Raw genomic sequence first — 20,212 nt, forward strand, 5'->3', positions numbered from 1 at the left:
CTGCGGTTGCACGGGCTCTCACCCCCACCCTGGCAGGGAAACCAGCTCACCCACGTGTGGGAAACACGGAGGTGACCCAGCAGCGGGGCTCTGCTGCATCACCGACGTTTAACCGCAGCCAGCTCTGCCGGAGCCCCGGGGAAGGCCGGGAGGCACGCGAGAGCCCAGCCCAGCGGAGCCTTGGGATGCGGCACCGTGCAGGGCTGCTCAGGGAGGCAGGAGGGATGCTCACCAGCGGGGATGGAGCAGCCCGCTGCATGACGCTCGGGCACCGTCGCAGGGCTCAGCCTCAGCACACTCCTCCGTACAGCGAAAACAAGACTCGATGACACTTTCGTTATATGTCACCCTGTACTGAAATTGCACAGCAAAGCTGGGTGCAAGAGGGAAACATCATCCTCCCCAGAGGTTACCAAACCCTCCCTTCCCCTCCTGGAGCAGCCCAACAGGCAAGAAACCGCATCCTCTGCCCCACACGTGCACAGAAACGAGCACACAGGCTGCCCTGAAGTGGGGGGTGATGGATCCTGCCTTTCCCGGCGGGATGGAGCTGGGGCTGCGGGCTCTGCAGGGAGCTGCCGAGGGGAGCAGGTGGTCCTACAGCAGGGCAGCAGACTGGAAATCCCATCTGCAGCCCCAGCAGGCCCCCCCAGGGCTCAGGAGGTGGTTTTTTGGGAGGGAAACCAACCCACACAGGTGCCTGCTGAGAAGTGGGGACAGGCACTGCCCTGCCCAGGACACTGCCCAAGCTCTGCTCCCTCTCCCACATGGCTCGGCATGGTTTGACCTCGCCAGGCTGGCCGAGGTTTGCTCACCCACAGCTCAGCCCCTCGCCGCAGCTCCCCTCGCAAACAGTCCTCGATACAAAGCACAGCCCGTCCCCCCGCAGGGGTTTTGACTTCGCAGACGTATTTAAACCCCGTGTCCCTGGTGTGTTTATGAACCAAACGCTACCCTGATGCTGGGGGCATCCCCACAGACACGGCCTCCTGTGTAAACTCCGGTTTTGGACACGGCTTGGAGAAGCCATGGTCCCATCTGCCCAGAGACCACCGGAGGTGCTACAGCCTGTCGTCTCCACTCCATCCGCCTCTTTCCTTTTGACAGGAGCTTCTGCATCAAACACCTGTTCTGGCAGTGCTGTAGCTCAGCACAAGCCCAGCTTTTCCAGGACAAGCTGACTTTTCCTGCACACAACTCCAGAGGGGACTCAGGGAGCAAAGGGGCATCGATTAAGGACATGGAACAGGTTTCTTCCTGCAAATGGTGTCGGTATGTGCCGCTGAGGAGCTAGGAGAGAGCAGAGCTGCAGCATGCACGGCAGGAACGCTGACCCAGACCTTCCTCCCCCTCCAGTGCCCAAAACATCAAGAACCCGCTCTCTGCTGTGAGAGCCTCGGCCTCGCACACCCACCCACCGCAGCCCACCAGCATCCCCAGGTCAGCACATCCTCGGGGCGAGTGGAGCTGCTCCTCAGCAGAACGCCTCTGGCTGCAAAATTCCCTCCTAAGAGATCAAACCGAGCCGGAGCTTTGCTACCTTCAGGACATTCTGCTCAGACTGTTCCTCCATCAGGTGTTCAACCACAGGGAACGAGCTGCGGGGCAGCTCTGACCCCACACAGCGAGAAATAAATCACCGGAGCTGGATGCCCCAGGAGCCAGCAGCTCCAGCGCAGGAACCTGGCATGGTTTTTCCAGAAATCAACACACTGCGAACCTGTGGAACGCACCCAGTGCTGCCGGACGGATGGTTTCACACGCAGAACCATCCGGCAGTGCCTCGCAACGCGCCGAGCTGGCGGGTGCTGCTGGGTGCAGGCTCAGTCCTGCCTCGCCCAGGACAGGCAGCACTTGGGGGTTCCCAGTAAGCTACGAGACACTCCCCTGACACCTGCCTCATTCAGAACCCCCCCCTTTATACCCGCTGCTGAAAGAAACTCAGTGCTTACCTTCACAAACAAACCCCTCTGCTCACCGCGCTTTCTTTGTAGCCGGCCAGCTGCCAACGGGGCACAGATCTTGAAAACCAGGCAAGGTGCAGCAGCGTCACCCTGCCATGGCCAAAGCCTCACCAGGCTAGGGCAACTTCCGTCAGAAATTCAGAGCAGACGCCGTTAGGGTCATGTCCAGAGGCACGGCACCCTTGCACGTTTTCCCCATTAGCTCTGCTGCTCTCCGGACGAGGCACGAGGCACAGCCCAGATATATCACTATATTTTTTTCTTATTTAAATGAGAGGGGAAAAAGCTGTGGATGGTAAGACAGAGGGAGGGACATGGGAAGCCACGCTGTACCCTCTGCTGCTGCCGGCCTGGATGCGCTGCAGTGGGTACCGGCCAAGGCCTGCATCGTCCCTCACTGGGAAACACCCCCAGGAGCACAGGCCACCTCGGAAAAGCTGATTTTATTAGCATCGTGAAAGATTAAACCCCTTATCCCGTGAAAAGCCCTCCCCAGCCCTTCTCTTCACACTGCAGCGGAGCCTGGTCAGCCAAGGAAAGCTGGCGCTTTCGCAGGGCAGCGTGCGCCGCGCTGCTGGGGAAGCGAGTGAGATTCGATGAACACAGCCCTGCCTAGGATTTATGAATCTCTCCCTCCGCTCTGTCCCATGACGCGTTCGACACCGATTCATTGTACCTTTAACTCCAAGGTGCTGATCAGCCTAGAAAGCGAAGGCATTATTTATCCCGTGTATTGAAGTCGGACCTCCGCAGTGTCAGAGGACAGCTTTAAAAATCTGCAGGTCCCTTCCACCTTTGAAAAAACCTTATTTGTAACAATCTGAGTCTCACAACGTCCTGACGTGGCTCTAACGCACTCGAGAAGCTCCTCTGGCCAGGGATGGATGGTACAGGCAATCCATCCCCACGTTCTTTTGAGAGTCTCCAAGGAAAACTGCAGTGACTCATTCCTGCGTTAGGAAGCCAAACAGGTAAACCAGGCATTCCCGAGAGGTGTTGGAGCTGTGCCTGTGCTCATCACCCCTGCAAGTGCTCCCAGCACCTCTCCAGCCGGATTTGCCATTTCACTGGGGCACAGAAACCGCAGAGGGGGGATGAGCTCTGCAGCACTGGTTGCTGCCAACATGCCCTGGCTGGAAAAGCACAGGGGCAGCCCGCGGGCAGTGCTGGAAGGGCCGAGGGCTCAGGGCTGCACAACTGTCCCTACTCATCACGGCAGGAACCCAGATCGCTTGGGCTGATGTGAAAACTCCTGCCCTCGGGTCTTTCACAGGACACTAGCCTGGGAGCACTAACTGCAGCAGGTTGAACTGCACGTACAGAAGGCAACATCTGCAATCATTCTGTGATAAAATGCGAATATCTGGTCACAGAAATAAATTCTTACGTTAACGTACAGTAAGGCACTTAGTGTTTCTTGCAGGCAGTGTTCTTCACTTGGGCTTTGAGGCTGTTTACAGAGCATTTCCAGGTGAGCTCAACAAGATCATAGAATCATAGAATGGGTTGGGTTGGAAGGGCCCTTAAAGACCATCCAGTTCCAACCCCCCTGCCATGGGCAGGGACCACTTCCACTAGACCAGGTTGCTCAAAGCCACATCCAGCCTGGCCTTGAAGACATCCAGGGATGGGGCATCCACAACATCTCTGGGCAACCTGTTCCAGTGCCTCACCACCCTCTCTGTGAAGAACTTCTTGAAGATATTCTTGACAGGCCAAGTCTGTCGACTCTGCTACCTCCACCCAGCAATTAAGGCTGAAAACGAAACCCTGGGACACTTCCAGAGAGACAGCCATCCACACGACGTTTAGGAAGGAGGCACTACCACCCTGCCATCAGAAGCTCTTTCTACCTCTCGCTGAAGATTTGTACCTTTGATAAACACTTAGTGACCCACCTGGTAATTGAGGAAAGAGAGTTTTTCTTCATCGTGGCATTTTAAACTTCTGTGTTGTCTATTGTCACAGACAGATGTCAACTACAACCAAAAAAATACACACAGCTTTAAGCTGTTTTGTTAAGACTGCTGGGAGGTTGCCTGCACAGCAGCTATTTAATTAATTGTTCTGTCATATTTACAACATCCATTCCTTCTTTGTGATTCACCCTTCAAGGCTGGCAGTACGCTGCGCACTTTAACAGAGCTAGGTAATGTGTATACGATATGCAGTGAAAACACCCACAGACACTGCTGCGCTGGCTCTGACTTCTCTAGCCAACCAAGGGAGGAGTGTGAGCACGGGCTTTTGCCAAAAGAACAACCTTCAGAAAGAAACAAGTAACCCCAACCCCAAAAAGTCAACCTCCTCCTGCCCGCTTCATTCATGGATCTCACAATGCAGGTCTGACGCCGTAACTGTTCCCAGAATGATGGATGGCGACACCTCGGGATGAATAACACGGCGGGAGGCAGTCACTCAGAGCAGCAAAGGCTTGGGGCTGCACGGAAACACCCTGAGAAGCAGCAAAGAAACAGATGTGGTATTTTAACGAGGTTTTAGGAATCGTCACCTAAAATGCTGCTTGTGCATCGGCGGTCTGCGAGTGTTCCTGACAGCCACCCCCATGATGTGGTCGGCATTGTGCTCCCAAAACGGAAGTTGTTAATCCCATCGGAAGGTCACGATGGGAAATTTAACTTTCCAGGGGTAACACTAAAAGCAAGCTGTTTAATGGCACTTGGGGTTTTTTTAAAAGAAGAAAATTCTTCCCTTGTTGTCCTTTTTTTTGGGAGAGGGGTTGACTTTGAGCTCAGCGATGGCTGCCTCACCTCAGGCAGCGAGCTCACCAGCCTGCTTGGATGGTACGTCCCCTGGGTGAACCTCAGCCCTGTAACGCGGAGAATCAGGATGGCTGAGGAACGGGATGAATCAGGATGATGACGAGAAGAGGAAAAAACACATTTCCTTCCATGCTACCATCTGATTCATTTTGCCAAAGCCCAGTCCAGCAGCATCTGTCCACAGAGCAGGCAGGAGAGTCCAGAAGTGACGATCCCAGAGCCAGAAGCAGGAAGAAAATGGGAGTTGTGCGCTCCAGCCTCTGTGATCCAAGGCCTCGTGGTGGTCAGGGTGCTGCCCCTGCACTGGTGGACGTTACTTGAAAGTGGCATTAAACGCCCGGCCAATGATGAGTCTGCGCACCTCACTGGTGCCTGCCCCTATCTCGTAGAGCTTGGCGTCCCGCAGGAAGCGCCCCATCGGATAGTCATTGATGTACCCGTTCCCACCTGCAATCAGAGAGAAGGCAAAAGTCATTTCTCCTCTCTGATTTCAGGGGCTGGGGGGGGGACAGGAGGGAGCACCGCTCTGCACTGCGCTTGGTTCACTCCAGCAATCCCTCAAAGCAACAACCGCTGCCAGGGACTCACCCAGACACTGAATCCCATCCAGAGCCACCTGGGTGGCACATTCCGCTGAATACAGGATCACTCCAGCGCAGTCCTAAAGGAGAGTCGCAGTGATGACAGTCAGGAAAGTGTCACCTGCCCCCTCCCCAACCTCCCTGTTGCTCCGACCTTTCCACTACTCCACAGACATCTGCTAACAAGCCTCAACTACTTGATCGCAAAGGCTCAGGATTCATTCCCCAGCAAACAAGAAGCTGCAGCAGCCTTTCTGTCACTACAGAGCGCTCGTGTCATAGAATCATAGAATCACAGAATGGTTTGGGTTAGAAGGGACCTTAAAGACCATCTAGTTCCAACCCCCCTGCCATGGGCAGGGACACCTTCCATAGCCCAGGGTGCTCCCAGCCTCATCCAGCCTGGCCTTGGACACTCCCAGGGATGGGGCATCCACAGCTTCTCTGGGAACCTGTTCCAGTGCCTCACCACCCTCTCCGTGAAGAATTTCTTCCTGATATCTAATCTAAACCACCCTGTTTTCAATTTTTACCCGTTACCCCTTGTCCTGTCACTACAGGCTCTTGTAAAAAGTTGTCTCCCAGCAGGTCAGGTCTGTAAAGGCCACATGAAGACAGAAAAAGAAAAAACAAGTGACCCGGGGAGCTGGTGTCTCATAAATCCCCATCACAACCCCGGAGACCAGTGTGATCTGATCTGGGATGCAGGGCTCGGTGCTCCCACTGTTAGGTCCCTCCTTTGCTAGAGGTGTGGTGACAGTGCCGGCTGTGGAGATGACAACACCTCGGAGTGACGGCTCCAGCCCCGCACCACAGCCAGGATATTGTGCTTGGGCTTCCAACAAACACCTGCTGACGCTGCTACATCTGTTGCCTTGTAGAACAAGGCTTTCTTTTTGTTTAGGGGGGAAAAACACCCCACACTTAGGGCTGTGAGCGAGTCATTTTAACCCGCAGTACAGAACGTCCACCCTGCTCATGATCTGGGACCCCGGGGGAGGAAATTCCCCCAGCAGATACAGCCCGGGCGGACGCGAGCTCACCTTGGCGTTGAAATGGCCCTGGTCACAGGCCTTCGCCACGTTGTAGACGTACTGCCGGCACGCCATCAGCCGCGTGTACATGTCGGCCATCTTGCCCTGCATGAGCTGCACGTCGCGGAAGACGAGAGAGACGTTAACACGAGCGAGGGGAAGATTGTTTTCTGCACCAGCACTGGGGATCATCTGCTCCCCACACCACCTCAGGGAAACCAGATGGATGACAAGACACGGATTCGGCAGACATATACGAGGGAGCTGGAGGTTCTGCCAGTTCACAGAGTCCCAGATGTCACCCGCCAACAGTGGCCTCAGGTAAAAGGGCTCAGAGATCCCTTCACCTTCTCACCAGGTCATTACACCATGCAGCCCCAGCACAAACTCCAGGTGACCTTCTCCACGCAAAGCCCTCCCACAACCGAGCTCTGCGCCTTCTCGTTTTCAAAGAGAATCACAGAATGGTTTGGGTTCGACCTTAAAGCCCCCCCCAGTGCCACCCCCTGCCACGGGCAGGGACACCTCCCATAGCCCAGGGTGCTCCAAGCCTCATCCAGCCTGGCCTTGGACACTCCCAGGGATGGGGCATCCACAGCTTCTCTGGGAACCTGTCCCAGTGCTCCCCACCCTCTCCAGGAAAAAAAGCAAAATTACTACAATTTCTAATTCCTTTCCTGCCTCACCTGGAAGTGGCCAATTTTCTGTCCAAATGCTTCTCTTACATGTAGGTATGGAATTGCGTGGTCAAGAACAGCTTGCATGAGCCTAAGAAATACACAGATATGCAGGAAAACAACAGAACTATTAATTAGTGATAATTAAACTTTGGAAGCACAATCTACAGCAAAAAGCTTCTCTCACCTACAATGATAGGCTGGTCTCTTCCTATAGCTCCACTCCAAGAACGCTACGAGTAAAATCCAAAGGTCCCATTGTTCTCCCTGGCGCTCTACACTGCTCATCTGGGACATCTTGTGGTAAGGTCTTACCCTCTCGTTCAGGGCACGGAGACAAATCGTTGAGCTTTCTCACAACAAACCCTTAACACAGTCCTGCGGTCCTTCTGCATGACAGTCTGGGTAGTGTTTTGGGTTGTAAGGCATCAGTAACAGAGGTGATCTGGTTATTCCCAGATAATACACACCGTAGGGATACACAAGCAAGCAATGGGGGACCCAACCAGATTTACCACCTCTGGAAATGTTTACGTCTAATTTCCCAGAGCAAGCTCTGGAGGGTCTGTGGGCTCTGCTACACTGGAAGGCAGAGGTTCGCCACCTTGCTTTCTGGCACTGCTTCTTCTGCCCCTCGCCCCTCAGAGGGTGTTCCACGTAGATGCTTTCAAACTGAAAGCAACTGCTTGAGGAGCAGAGGGGTGAGGAGAGCTAAAGGAAAAGGTGGAGCACACGCAGAGCCAGCTGTGGCTGCGTGGGAGTGTTGGGCCGAGTCCCCTCCAGCAGAATTCCATCGGAGCAGCAGGCAGCTACGACAGAGTACCCAGCAGCTATGGGATCTCCCAGCTCCTGCCTCCTCTGCAGCTTGCTTCCTTCCCACAACTCTGACCCAGCCACCTCCTGCCAGCCTTCCCTCTTCTCTCAGAAGCTGCCCCAGTTCTCCATCCAAGATGGATCCTACTGAGAGCAGCAATGCCCGCTGCAGACCCGCCGGGCTCGGTGATTGTGATGGATCCTTCCGGCTTCACAAGCTATGAAAGGTGACAAACCCTTACCCCAGTGGCCCACCAGACAGCACCAGTCTCTCCAGGTCCAATCCACTCATCAGAACGTAGACTCCTTTGCTCAGCGTCCCCAGGACGTTTTCAGCTGCAATTGGCAAAGGAAAGTGGTTTACTTGCAGGCAAAACTAAGAAAAGCTGTTGTCTGAGGGCCTGTGTTCGCTGGGGAGAGGATTCAAACCTTCAGTCCCATTCACCTTGCGTTTTGGCTTGAGACACAAACATTTGGGACAAGCTAGACGGCGCTGGTTTGGTACATACAACCCCTAGCACAGAAACGTCTCTGTGATCCAGCCAAAGAAAGGAAAAGGCAGTAAAGGGTTATGAAGGGCATCCACAACCCCTGCTATTCTCTTGCCCATTTTCTAAAGAGTAAGGTGCTCACTGGAGATCTTCCAGCTCAGCATTTCCACCCACAAGAATAGGAGACTTAATAGCCTGAGAGGAAAAATTGGGAGCCATCCCATTAGTTTGCATCTAACCCAAAGTGACAGCGTTACCACCCGATGTCTACTGAAACGAATGCAAGTCCTGGTCCGATCCACTCGGGTCACCTCCCTGAGCAGCCCCAGCACGGGAACCGAAGCAGGCAGAGGCAAGCAGCCAGAGCTCATCACTTGCCCCATCGGGGGGATCTATATTGGCCCTCTGCGACTGGCAAATACGAGCAGTCATTATCTCCCCTTCCATGAGGGGAGCTGAACAGAACACTGCAGTCGCCTTCTTAAAACTTCTATTTATAACAAGTATTATTTCTGTGAAAAAGGAGCAGGAAAAGAGCCACATTTGATAACGGGCTGAGAAAAAAGCTCAAGAAACCATTTTGCTTTGGGACAGTCTAAAGCACGTGCTGATGTTAACAGGTATAAGAAGAGAAGCAGGAACAAAAGGCTCATCTCAGCAAGGCTATACTCCTACAATCAGGGAGAACTTAAAGCCTAACAACAGCGCTTTGCAGAAGGACAGAGACCATCCCCCGATCACGCCACACAGGAGAACTGACAGCGACTGCAGACTTTGATGACAAGAGATCCGAGAGGTGCGATACGCAAAGTGAAATGAGAGGGGATTTGGACGCACGCAGATTGTCTCCTGCAATAAATCAATCTGGTTTTCAGCGGGAGACGCTCACGCACCGCCTTGCCCCCTGCTTATTGAAAAGCATGTTGGTGCAGTGTATGGAGAAGGGCGGGCTCTGCAGGGCCATCATGATATTGGAGCTAGAGAGAGGAAGGAGAATGAAGCTTGGCTTTCAGAGGAAAAGCTCAAAAGCCCCACAGACAAGAAAGAAAAACACTAACAGCAAATGTTACTTGGAAGAACGGAACACAAATGCCAACATCAGTAATAATAAAGTGAGAAAGCTGTTCATGGGTAATGACATCTCACAGCTAAGAGAGGACTGAACAGCCTGAACACTTGTTCAAGGAAAAGGACAAGGGATGTGTAGGTATGAGGTGAGCTGAAGGACAGTGTGCTGGCTGCAGGAGGAGGGCAGACCCTCTGGCTGTGCATCACAGCAAATAAAAAACCCCAGTTAGGGCTCTAAACCAACTTTCACCAGTGCAGCATGTCCGAACGAATCCATGGACAACACTTACTATGAGAAAAACATCAGCCTCTCAGTGGAGCGTGGCTGACGGCGTATTTTAAAGCGGATGGAATTGCAGTGCTAGAGCACATCGTCATCCGAGAGAAACATCCTGCAGATGTACAAAACGGCATCCAACTGGTCCGGCTTCCCGGGCAGAAGAGAAGCAGCATCAGTGGTCAGAGCGCAGCGTGTTAGCCTGCCGCACTGCAGTGATGTGCTCCTCTGAGTTATCAGAAAATGGAAATCCTGTTACCACGAGCATGTGCTGTTCGGTATGGATCATCACCCAGGAGATGATCCCAAGTCTTGGGCACTGGCCTTTCTGATTTCAGAGTGGAGGGATCCAATGAAGTCAGAAATGTCGGATTTCAGCTGAAACTCTTCCACCTACAGCAAAGCAGCTTTGGGTGGTGTATGGGAAGCAGGAGGTACTTGCTCTGCAGATACGGAATTAGGATTTTCAGGAGTTCAGATAAGGCATCTCCTCCACTTGCTATACAGTGGCTGTCAATTTTCTATCAACAAAAATAGCCACTGCAGCAACAAAAATGGCCAGTACCATGGCCTCTGCTGTATGGATGGGGGAAAGGATGTCCATTTTCAGGCCCTGACCCTGAAAGAACTCAGAAGTGTTACAGGCAAGCCAAAAGCCAACAGATATCTCCAGGGCTTTTGGAGGAAAAAAAACCTTCAAGGGAAATAAGCTCTCCTATACACAACACGGGGAGCTGCAGTGGGAACAAACACGTTCCTTTGGAAGCCTCACCTAGGCTTTGCAGATGCTGTGGTTAAGAGATAAATCCATGAGGGTGAAACAGGAGTAACCTAACAAGGGATGTGCTCATCCACTGGAAACCAGCAGACTGCACTTTTCCAGTTCCACCAGCTCCATGTGAGGTTGACAAAGAGCAGATAACCATCTGCAAAGTCCTCCAGGTCACAGCCTGAACATGCACGTAATCAGTGATCCCATTTATCTGATCAAGAAGACAGGAAACCACCACATGCACACCTGAACTCAACTCACCGGGGATCTTACAGTCTTCAAAGATCAATTCACAGGTGTTAGACCCTCTCATTCCCAGCTTATCGAGCTTCTGGGCTGTGCTGAAGCCTGGCATGCCCTGCAAGGTCAAGACAGTAAAAACCCATTTCAAATCTCAATTCTGACAGCTTAAATAAAAATCACTACAGATCTGCAAAATTTCCCTTGCACGCATGCTTGGGTCATTTCAGGATTCCAACAGGGTAGCGCAAGAAAACGGGGGGAAGAGGTGAATAGAGCTACTAGTGTCTTGGCTTTATAAAACCCCAAAAAGCTAGATAATGGGATAGTAAGACATATTTACAAACCTCCAATATCTCTGATAACTTTTGGCAACAATTAAGCCCTTTTATATTGGAATCTTGTCTATTCTCTCCACGTTTCTAGCCCAAAAGACTGGCTATATGCTTGGATACCAAAATCTAGGAGCACCCAGCTGACAGGGCAACACGCCACGTCACTGGGACAGAGGACTAATCTTTACAAAATGCAGGCAGTTTGAGCAAAGGGCTGGCAGTTATAGAAAGCAAACTAGCTGGCCCCTAAGAGAGCCAGCTAGGGTGGAGTGAGCTTTAAAAACCACACTACAATAAGCCTGTGAGAACGGTTAAACCTACCCTCTCCACAATGAACGCAGTTATACCTCGGGAGGCCGGAACAGCATTAATGTCAGTTTTAGCATAAACGATGAGGACATCTGCGTCTGGCCCATTGGTGATCCAAAATTTGTTCCCATTCAAAACAAAGTAGTCTCCTAGAAGCAAAGAGCTGCAATCTGTTATCTCACAACAAGGCAACACCTATCTCCTGGCTCCATTTATTCCAAAACAGGCTTCCAAGAATGTTCTTTACGACCCCAACAAACGGCATGCACAAATTCTTCCCAGCTTTGAGAAAACTCATTTCCTTCATTTCTGGAGTCCAAAACCAGTTCAACCAATGCCTGACAAACTAAGGCACCTAGCACCGGCTCCATAATACCACCAAAACCAGACCTCCACTTTTAGACCTTCAACCATCCACCCTGCACCTTCACTACCTGGGGCTGTACCACAGGCTGAATCTCCCAGGAGGCAGCTCGAGCCTGCAAACGTGGCCTGGTACACCCAGGACTAAGCACCGTGTCTCAGTGGTGTCGGGGAGGTTAGTCTAGATGTACAGGGGGCGTTACTTATGCCGGCTATCTATCCGGGCAGGGCATGACATGCTTTACCTTTCTTATCTGCTTTCAGCTTCATGGACACGACATCAGATCCAGCATTGGGTTCACTCATCGCTAAGGCTCCGATGTGCTCCCCGCTGATTAGCTGGAGGAAAAGGCAAATATAAGCAAGGGAGGGAGAACAGTCGCTTTGTTTCTGTCCCCTCTCTAGCCTGCCTTCCTTCTGTTTTTCCCTGCTGCACTGGCTCCCCCCGGTAGCTATCCTGTGTGAGCGCTGCACACGAGAGCTGCTCTTCTGGCAGGGCCCTAGCAGGGAGCTCCCTGTGCTGCTCCGCCGAGGGAGCAGAACCAAGTCACAGTGGGATGAGAGGGGTGGCTCAACTCCTCCGAGCGAGGTGCGTGTGGCTCTGCTTATAACACACCAGCTCCAGGAAGGTGCCAGAAGAACCACGCAGGCAGCCATATGCCTTTCACAGGCTCCTTGTTCTGCACTGCACGACTGCCCTTTTACATTCGCAGGAGTCGTTAAACACCAGAGGCCAACGAGGGGGTGAAAAGAGATTGCAAAGCTCTTGCAATGTTCTCACAGCCCGGTCTCCCCACGCTCGCACTACAAGAGCAGATGGACACCCTCCTTCTGTGCCTGCTCATACCAGGCTCTGGCATAGCTGTTGCTTCCTCTCTGCTGTTCCTTTCATCCTGCCCTTTTCTCCTTGCCCTCTTTTCCTCTCACTCTGTGCTTTTATCAGTCTTCTCCTTTTGATCTCTTTTTTTTTTAAAAAAAAAAAAAACCAACACAACAGACTCAAGGCTTAAGATACACGTCCAACCGATTCAAACTATCAGTGCATATCTACCAAGTCATGAACCGAGACACAAACTAAAGCAATCGCACATCCCCTAGGACGGCAGAGGAGGAGGGCATTAAAATGTGCCTGAGCAGCAGGGAGGACAACTCCGGGTTACCTATGAGCAGGCTGCACAACGCTTTGAGGAAACAACACTGCATGGTGCACGTAGTTTACATCAAGTTTCCTGTGCTGGTAATTTCAGTAGCCGGGATTCAACCCACTCGTTACATTTTTCCATGCGTTTAAATACGGAAGTGTGTTAACACGCTTTTGAGTCACAAACATCAATGCCCCAAATGATGAAGTTGCACGTGTAGTTAATTAGCACAGGCAAGCCAAGCATTTGAGCAGTGAGAAAGGAAGAAGATAGAATAGGAAAGCAGTGAGTTTAATTCAGAAATCTCAAAACAATTTGGGAATTCAGAGTAACATCATCCAGTGCCACCTCAAAGCCTCATTTAGGAACACAGCTCCACAGAGCTGGACTGTGCTGCCTACAGACGCCGGGCTCGGCACAGGCTGAGGTCGAAGGGGCCAAAAATTATCAAGGTAGAGAAGGGCACGTTTGGCAAGCACAGCACTTTCTGACGGCTGGGTGACTGAAATCGGCTAGTACTTAACATGCTACCCACTGCGAAAGGCACTCAGCCTTCCATGCAGCCTAAACGCTTTCCCGTTCCCCCCCGTCTTCCAGCCACATACCTTGGGCAAGTACTTGTTCTTCTGGGCTTCGTTGCCATTACGCACTAGCTGGTTGATACAAAGGTTTGAGTGGGCACCGTAACTCAGCCCAACAGAAGCTGACGCGCGAGAAATTTCCTCCATCACAAGCACGTGGTCCAGATACCCCAGAGCTGATCCACCATATTCCACTAAAAGAGAAGAGAAACTTCACATCTAACACCATGGAGTGTATCACACAAGATCCCAGGGTCAGGCTGAGTAAAATGGGATCTACGACACAAGAAAGCTGCTGGTTTTGACTGACACTGTCCCTGAGCTGGGTACTTCTGGCTTCCCCATCCTCTCTGAATTTCAGTTTTCTTATCGTAAAGGCACGGTGATGTCACTTCTTCAGCATAACCAATAATTTACTTTCACAGCATAGATTTATACATTTTATATGCATAAGGATACATCTAAGACACGCTACTGATACTTGCACAATAGTGACTCCTTGTCAACCATCCTTAAGTGCAACCTGAATATTATCACAAAGACTAAATCACAAAGTGGCAACCTGTATTAGGCGAGGAGACCAAGGAACACAGGCAAAGTTTGTAAGTCCACACGTTTGAGGATTCCTCGCTTGTTCAGGGGTCAAACTGCTCAAAAAGTGGAGTGTGAAGGACTTCTCTATGGCCACAACTGTGCAGGAGATCAACATTTTGATGGATGGCCGATTTGGAATGAGAATGATCCATAAATGTCACTGCTGTAACTGAACATTGGCAAGAATGTGGATTTTCAGAGGGGATGAAGTGAGACAGAGCAGCACGGCTGTTGCAACAGGGAATCTAGCGAGGCACACTGAGCTGAGCCCAGAGGTGGTGGTGAAGAGGAAAGGCACGCAGCAGAACAGGGAGAGAGAAGGCTGAGATGGCCTTGAGCAGCGACAGCCTACACAAACATACACGTATACGCCTACACACATCTACATACACACAAATACAGTCACATCCCAAAGTACAAGCTTCGTTCGACAGGCAAGAAGCAAGCGATTGTACTGCGAAGAAAGGAACTAAGCCAGGAGGACCTAAACACCACGAATGAGTTGGGGGGGTGATCTGAGAGCACTTACTCGTCATCACCGTGAGTGCTATAAGCAAGCAGCAGCAGCAACAGTGGTAACAGTAAATATGTTTGTGTGCTCAGAGGGACCAGAGAGCTGAGCGCACACCCTGGGCTCGAGGAGAGCTACTGCCCTTAACTCATCGAACGAGCACAGCAGCCACTGGCATTACGTGCAGCCTTTCCTCCCAGGTCACTCGTTGGCTCCCGTCTTCATCTGCAGGGCTCTTCACCCTCCAAAACTGCCTCTCTACTACAAATCAGAGTTTGGGGGTTTACTATCAATATCCTAAAAGACAGGCTGAACAATTTGTCATATATGCCAAAACAAGAGAGTTTTCATTCCTATAGAATGGATGGGTTCGGGGCTCTTGCCTCACAAAAGGAAAGGTAACTGCCTGCTGTAAGCAGGACTGGCCCATGATTGCTTTGTACTGCAAGAGGTACAAGAAAATAATCCTGCATTTGCATTTCTTAACTCAGTCTTTATAGAATAAATGGAAAATTACAAGCCAACATAGTTTTCCTAGTTTTAAGGGGAAAACACAAAGAACTTATTTAAAATGCTCCTTTAATAGACTTGATCCACTGGTGCCTAAACACGCCAGCTAATTGAGCACATGCCCTCCTAAGATTTACATTATCTTCACATCCTAAATCCCAGTCTCCTCCTCCTCCAGCAAAACCAACACCAGTAAAGAAAGTGCATGCAACTACACAATCAAAAATAAGGCAAAAAAAATCTGGGCATAGGAGGGTTTTAGAGGTAAATCTTTGAGGAAATCAGAAGGGACAGGACTCATGAGGGGATGGCTTATTTATAGTGTGGGAAACTGCTGTAAGCCTCAGGCACAACATCAAAGAAGAAAGAAGGTAAGAGTGAGAAAAAACAGGAGCAGCAGTAAATTGGGAAGAGTAAAGAGAAAGAAAGCAGAAATACAGACTCTTTCAAGCAGACTCAGCGCCACTGAAAGAAATGCAGAGGCATTACTTCAACGCATTGCTATTCAGCTTGCTTCTGCAGAAGCCTTTGCACACGCACATCCAGCAACACAGACTTTACGATGGGGAAATAAAGGCCCCATTGGCTGCTTTTCTCCACTAAGGGCTTCTCCTCATTACACTGCCTTAGTGCATTCAGCATGCCCGCAGCAGCCTCAGTCATCTATAACATTAATCAAAACACTTTTCAACTGACCTGGACAAGGCTGAATAAGATTTGCCCTGATTTTTTCTTCTGACTGGTTGGATGTGGTCAGCTCCCCATTAGTTATCACAGCTTTTCACAGCGTTGCTTCACACCCTCTAACTTCTCCTATTAGAGGGGGATGCTTGTTCTAGGGTACTTTTATCTACAGCTCTCGTTCTTCAAAACTTGAAGCAGTGAACTTCAACGCTTCACATTAGAGAAGCGCAAACATGTTCATGTTGCACATGTTTTATCTGGAGAAATCATTTCTGAACAGTAATTTTAAATTGTAAAACGTGTTTTATCCACAAGTCTAACAAGGAAAAAAGATTCTGATTCAGTGAAGAATAAAAATGTTGCCAAAGAGAGATTTTAAGAAACACAGAGACAGGAGCTTCTGGACAAAATGGATGTCTCATCCCAGACAAGGCTGTCATGAACTGGAAAGGGTGAGATTAGTCTCTCTTTTGTCTGAAGAATCACTCAGCAGAAGGTAAAAGGTGGGAACAGCCTTACCTGGAGCTGTGATCCCCAGAACGCCCAGTTCCCCAAGTTTCTTCCAGAACTCCTACAAATACAGAACAAGCAGTCAGTCCAGACTCGCAGTCAGGGCATCAGCGTAAGAACTTTTCCCAGGTAGCTCCCCGGACACACCAATTTACCTCATTCCTGTGATACCTCAGAGATCAATACATCGACAGCTATTCCTCCTGCAGCAGCAGCTCCATTCTTTGGACTAAGAACTCAGACAGACTTCAGGATGCTAGTTATGCTACACATGGGAGGGTGTGTTGAATTCAGTGAGAATTCACAACCTACATTTAATTCTGGAAGGATGGGTCCAAAGATTTAACTCATTGCCCAGTTTAAAGAGGACTTTTATGAATAAAAACCTCCCATTTTTCAAAAAGCTATGTTTCTAGGTTTTCATATACATTCTTGCTAAATTTAAGTCTTAACATCCTAAATCAACTTTACGCTTGTCTTCACCTCACGCATCCTCGTCCGTGTGCTCTGGCAGCACTCTGTAGGCCTATCAACCTGTGGTTGCCAAGGAGCAGTTAGCATAAGCTATCCGTGACTGGAATTAGATAACAGGGTTGCCCTTAGCTGGCACTTTAAAACTCTTCTAGTAGAGCTGGGAAGTGAAGCCAAGGAGGCCTCCCTGGGAGAGATTAAGAAAAGGGAACGTTACAGCCGGGGCAGGCAGAGGCGCTGCCCGCCTTGCAGAGGGCACGAGTGATAAAAGGGGCCACAACAGAGAATTTGTGAACGCTTTGGGCTTGTGAAGCTAAAGGAGCTGAATCCACCAGGGCCACTCACATACATAAGCTGTAGGTTCTCAAGACTGCCAGGACACTGGACGCAGACGGGGACTGGATAGCATTACTGGGCCTTGCACAGCTGGACACACACACTACAAAGTTCATCTGCGAGGGAACAAGCTGTCCTCCCTGACCGCCACCGCTGCTGTTTATATTACCCAGTTTTATCACTCCGGCAATGCCCCCGCTCAAGTGACAGGCACGTGACCCGGGGCACAGAGCTGACTTGAGACACACACATCAGCCGAGTCTGGCACACGGCATCGCAGCGCCAGAGGGAAGCCACGACGCAATGCGGCAGCAAAGGATGTCACCAACGGTGACCACGCGTGTGCTAGAGGGGTCACCTCTTTGCTGCTGCTTCCGACTGCTGCCTCTCCTCCGCCACACCATGGACACGCAGGTGAATGCTTGTCACATGGCCCAGCGGTAAGATAATTATCAGTGAATAGCCTCCAGAGACTTCAAAAAGTATTATTCAATAGCTCTGGATGACATCTGGCACGCCAGACTAAATTTATGTACTTAACTTCAAAGCTGCACATACATCCCCGACAATGTCAACATCAGAGCTCCGGGAAATCCTAGCAGATGTTCTGAGCTTTTTAAGTCTTGTGGAGCTTATGAAAACCAATAGTTAGATCTCTCATTTTCATCAATCACACCACCCCGCTGCACAGAACTTGTTGGTTTTGGGAGGAAGGCGAGTTTCAGCTCGGCAGTCAAACAGCTCCACATTTCAGCATTTGCACACAACATTTTCACAACCAATTTGAGAGGAAGCTCAGACACCCAAGGGTCCTAGCAAGGAGACTGCAAAGACTCTGCAGGAGTCCCAGCAGAGCCAAGCAGAAACGCCACGATGAGAATCCAAACAGGACCATTATCAATCCATATTGGGCTTTTTTAATTGGATGCTGGCTGGGTTCTGCCCCAGGTTGTGGAGAGTTTTGTTAACAAAAGAAAAACAGGAAATCAAAAAATTGTTTTCTCTACGGCTTTCAAGTTTGAAAAGTCAATGCATATGTTCCTGTGGTGTGGACTGGGATTCTTTGAACTAATGCACAGATCAAAGCACAGACAGGCTTCACTACCATCTATTTTGAACACACACATGAAATACTTGCCCGCATGTCTCTGAATTCATTTTCCTGGTCAATCTGTTGGGCTTTCGGAGCCAAATGCTCTTGACAGAACTTTGTCATGGTCTGTCTAAGCTAGGAAAAGAGATGAGGAGAACACACATTATGTCACATCAACATATTGTTGCCTTCTTCCCTAGGATACACTAACATTCCCATGCCGGGCGACACCAGGATTCCAAACCCAGGAGCACAAAACCATAAGGAAATCGAAGTTTCAGGCTACTGGCTGTAAGACCATATGAAAGACCCCTTAGCTTTAGAGAAGACACTGATGTGCTTAAGTTCCTCTCAGCATTTAACCTTAACAATCTTACCCCAACGCCAGAGAACGTTACTACCTCCTGCCTGCATTGAGGTTTCAGGGGATGGTTTTGGTCAAGAAGCTTTGGAAGGTGATGAACAGGGCTTATAATGCATTATCCCCATCCAGGAGCTGCTTACCCTTTCATTTAATTATATGCAGATGCCTGCAATAGGCATGCATACTAATTAAAACGCACTGCTGTATCAAACTGGAACTACATTAACAATCCTACTATTTATCAGATTTTCCTCCTGTAGACAAGCCAGGTATGCTCACTGATCTAAGTGGTAAAAATCTCAAAGTCTTTTTCTAAGTTTTAAAATCTGAATACTTACATACACGGATTCTGCAGAAGTTTATATACACGCTAAGAGAACACATACAGTATCTCAAGTGTTCTAACGCGAAGATTTAAAGACTTTGTTTAGACAGGTTCCCAGAGAAGCTGTGGATGCCCCATCCCTGGGAGTGTCCAAGGCCAGGCTGGATGAGGCTTGGAGCAACCTGGTCTGGTGGAAGGTGTCCCTGCCCATGGCAGGGTGTGGGGCTGGGGAGTCTTGAAGGTCCCTTCCCACCCAAACCATTCTGAGATTCTGTGATATTAGAGTAGACCTTAATAATCTAATTTTTCCTTTTGGTTCTTTATTCCCACAAATTAATGCTGGTGAAGGAACAATCTTAGAGACTGGAAACCTCTACTGTTTAACCAGAACCTGTAGAATGGGCTGAAGCAACAAACCAAAATCTGCCCACGCTTCTCTGCCTTTCCCTCAACCCCACAACCAACGCTTCCTCTTCTTTACAGTTAAGAGGATACCTGAGTTTCCACGGCCACCAAGACCTTGGATTCCAGCGTCACTGAACAAGCGTTCTTGGTTGGTAGATTTAAAAATTTTGAAAAAACCCAAACATATTGGATACATTTCCACTGTGAAAAAGTTGACAGCAGTGAACTTGAGCATAAAGCTTAAAACAAAAAAAGCTTAAAACTGTAATAAAACAAAATCTTAATCAATTAGAGACTGAGGGATAGACTCAGACAAGCACCCCTGATACTCTGCTGTTAATTCACAGCCTCACTAACATTTCTAAAGATCGATTTCTTTTCCTTTTTTAGCTTTCCCACCATACAGGTATGAACTACAAGAATATTTTTCCTCCTTTTACACCTGCTGAATGAAGGAGCACAAACACTAAGGTAATTCAAGCTGATAGGGCTATAAACCATGAACACAAAGCTGGCAAAGAATAATTCCGCAGTAAGAAAGAAGCAAGAGTGAGTTTATTTTGTACATCTCCATCATCATTATCCAGAAAGTCAGGCTACAGCTCCAGACCTGAGAAGCACCAGGGGGAAGTTTCACCAGCCGAAGCCTGTTTGGACCAACCCTTTGCAGATGCCACCTCTCACTCCACACCCCGGGGCTGCAGGGAGCAAGCGCTACGCGACGCTAGCACTAGGCTGCTGTTGAACACGGGAGACAACAGTAAAGGTAGGAGCTATTATTCTAAATCTTTAGGTCCCCCACTGGGGAAGAGGGCAAGCGAGGAGAGCGGCAGCACTTGGGGTTTGGACGAGACCAAATGAACATGTCTGTGATCACGGTTCTGACCCATCAGGCCCAACGTGAAGGCGGTGGATGTTCTTTTCCCACGCCGGCGGCGTTACACCGTGAAGAGACAGTGACTCGTAAGAAAAATGATTT

General features: G+C 50.0%; 1 protein-coding gene across 1 annotated transcript; it reads right to left on the minus strand.

Annotated features, from left to right (window-relative positions):
* Positions 1-4,918: 4,918 nt before the first annotated feature.
* Positions 4,919-18,270, minus strand: IVD (isovaleryl-CoA dehydrogenase). Its single transcript, XM_010161252.1, has 11 exons — positions 18,185-18,270; positions 16,249-16,300; positions 13,455-13,624; positions 11,953-12,046; positions 11,357-11,493; positions 10,722-10,818; positions 8,095-8,188; positions 7,049-7,130; positions 6,372-6,476; positions 5,336-5,408; positions 4,919-5,194 (listed from the first exon to the last, which is right to left on the minus strand). The coding sequence occupies exons 1-11, from the start codon at positions 18,260-18,262 to the stop codon at positions 5,061-5,063; spliced, it is 1,116 nt and encodes a 371-aa protein (XP_010159554.1). The 5' UTR covers positions 18,263-18,270; the 3' UTR covers positions 4,919-5,060.
* Positions 18,271-20,212: the final 1,942 nt, after the last annotated feature.

The sequence above is a fragment of the Eurypyga helias genome, unplaced genomic scaffold (assembly GCF_000690775.1).
Source record: "Eurypyga helias isolate BGI_N326 unplaced genomic scaffold, ASM69077v1 scaffold23981, whole genome shotgun sequence".
Taxonomy (NCBI): Eukaryota; Metazoa; Chordata; class Aves; order Eurypygiformes; family Eurypygidae; genus Eurypyga; species Eurypyga helias.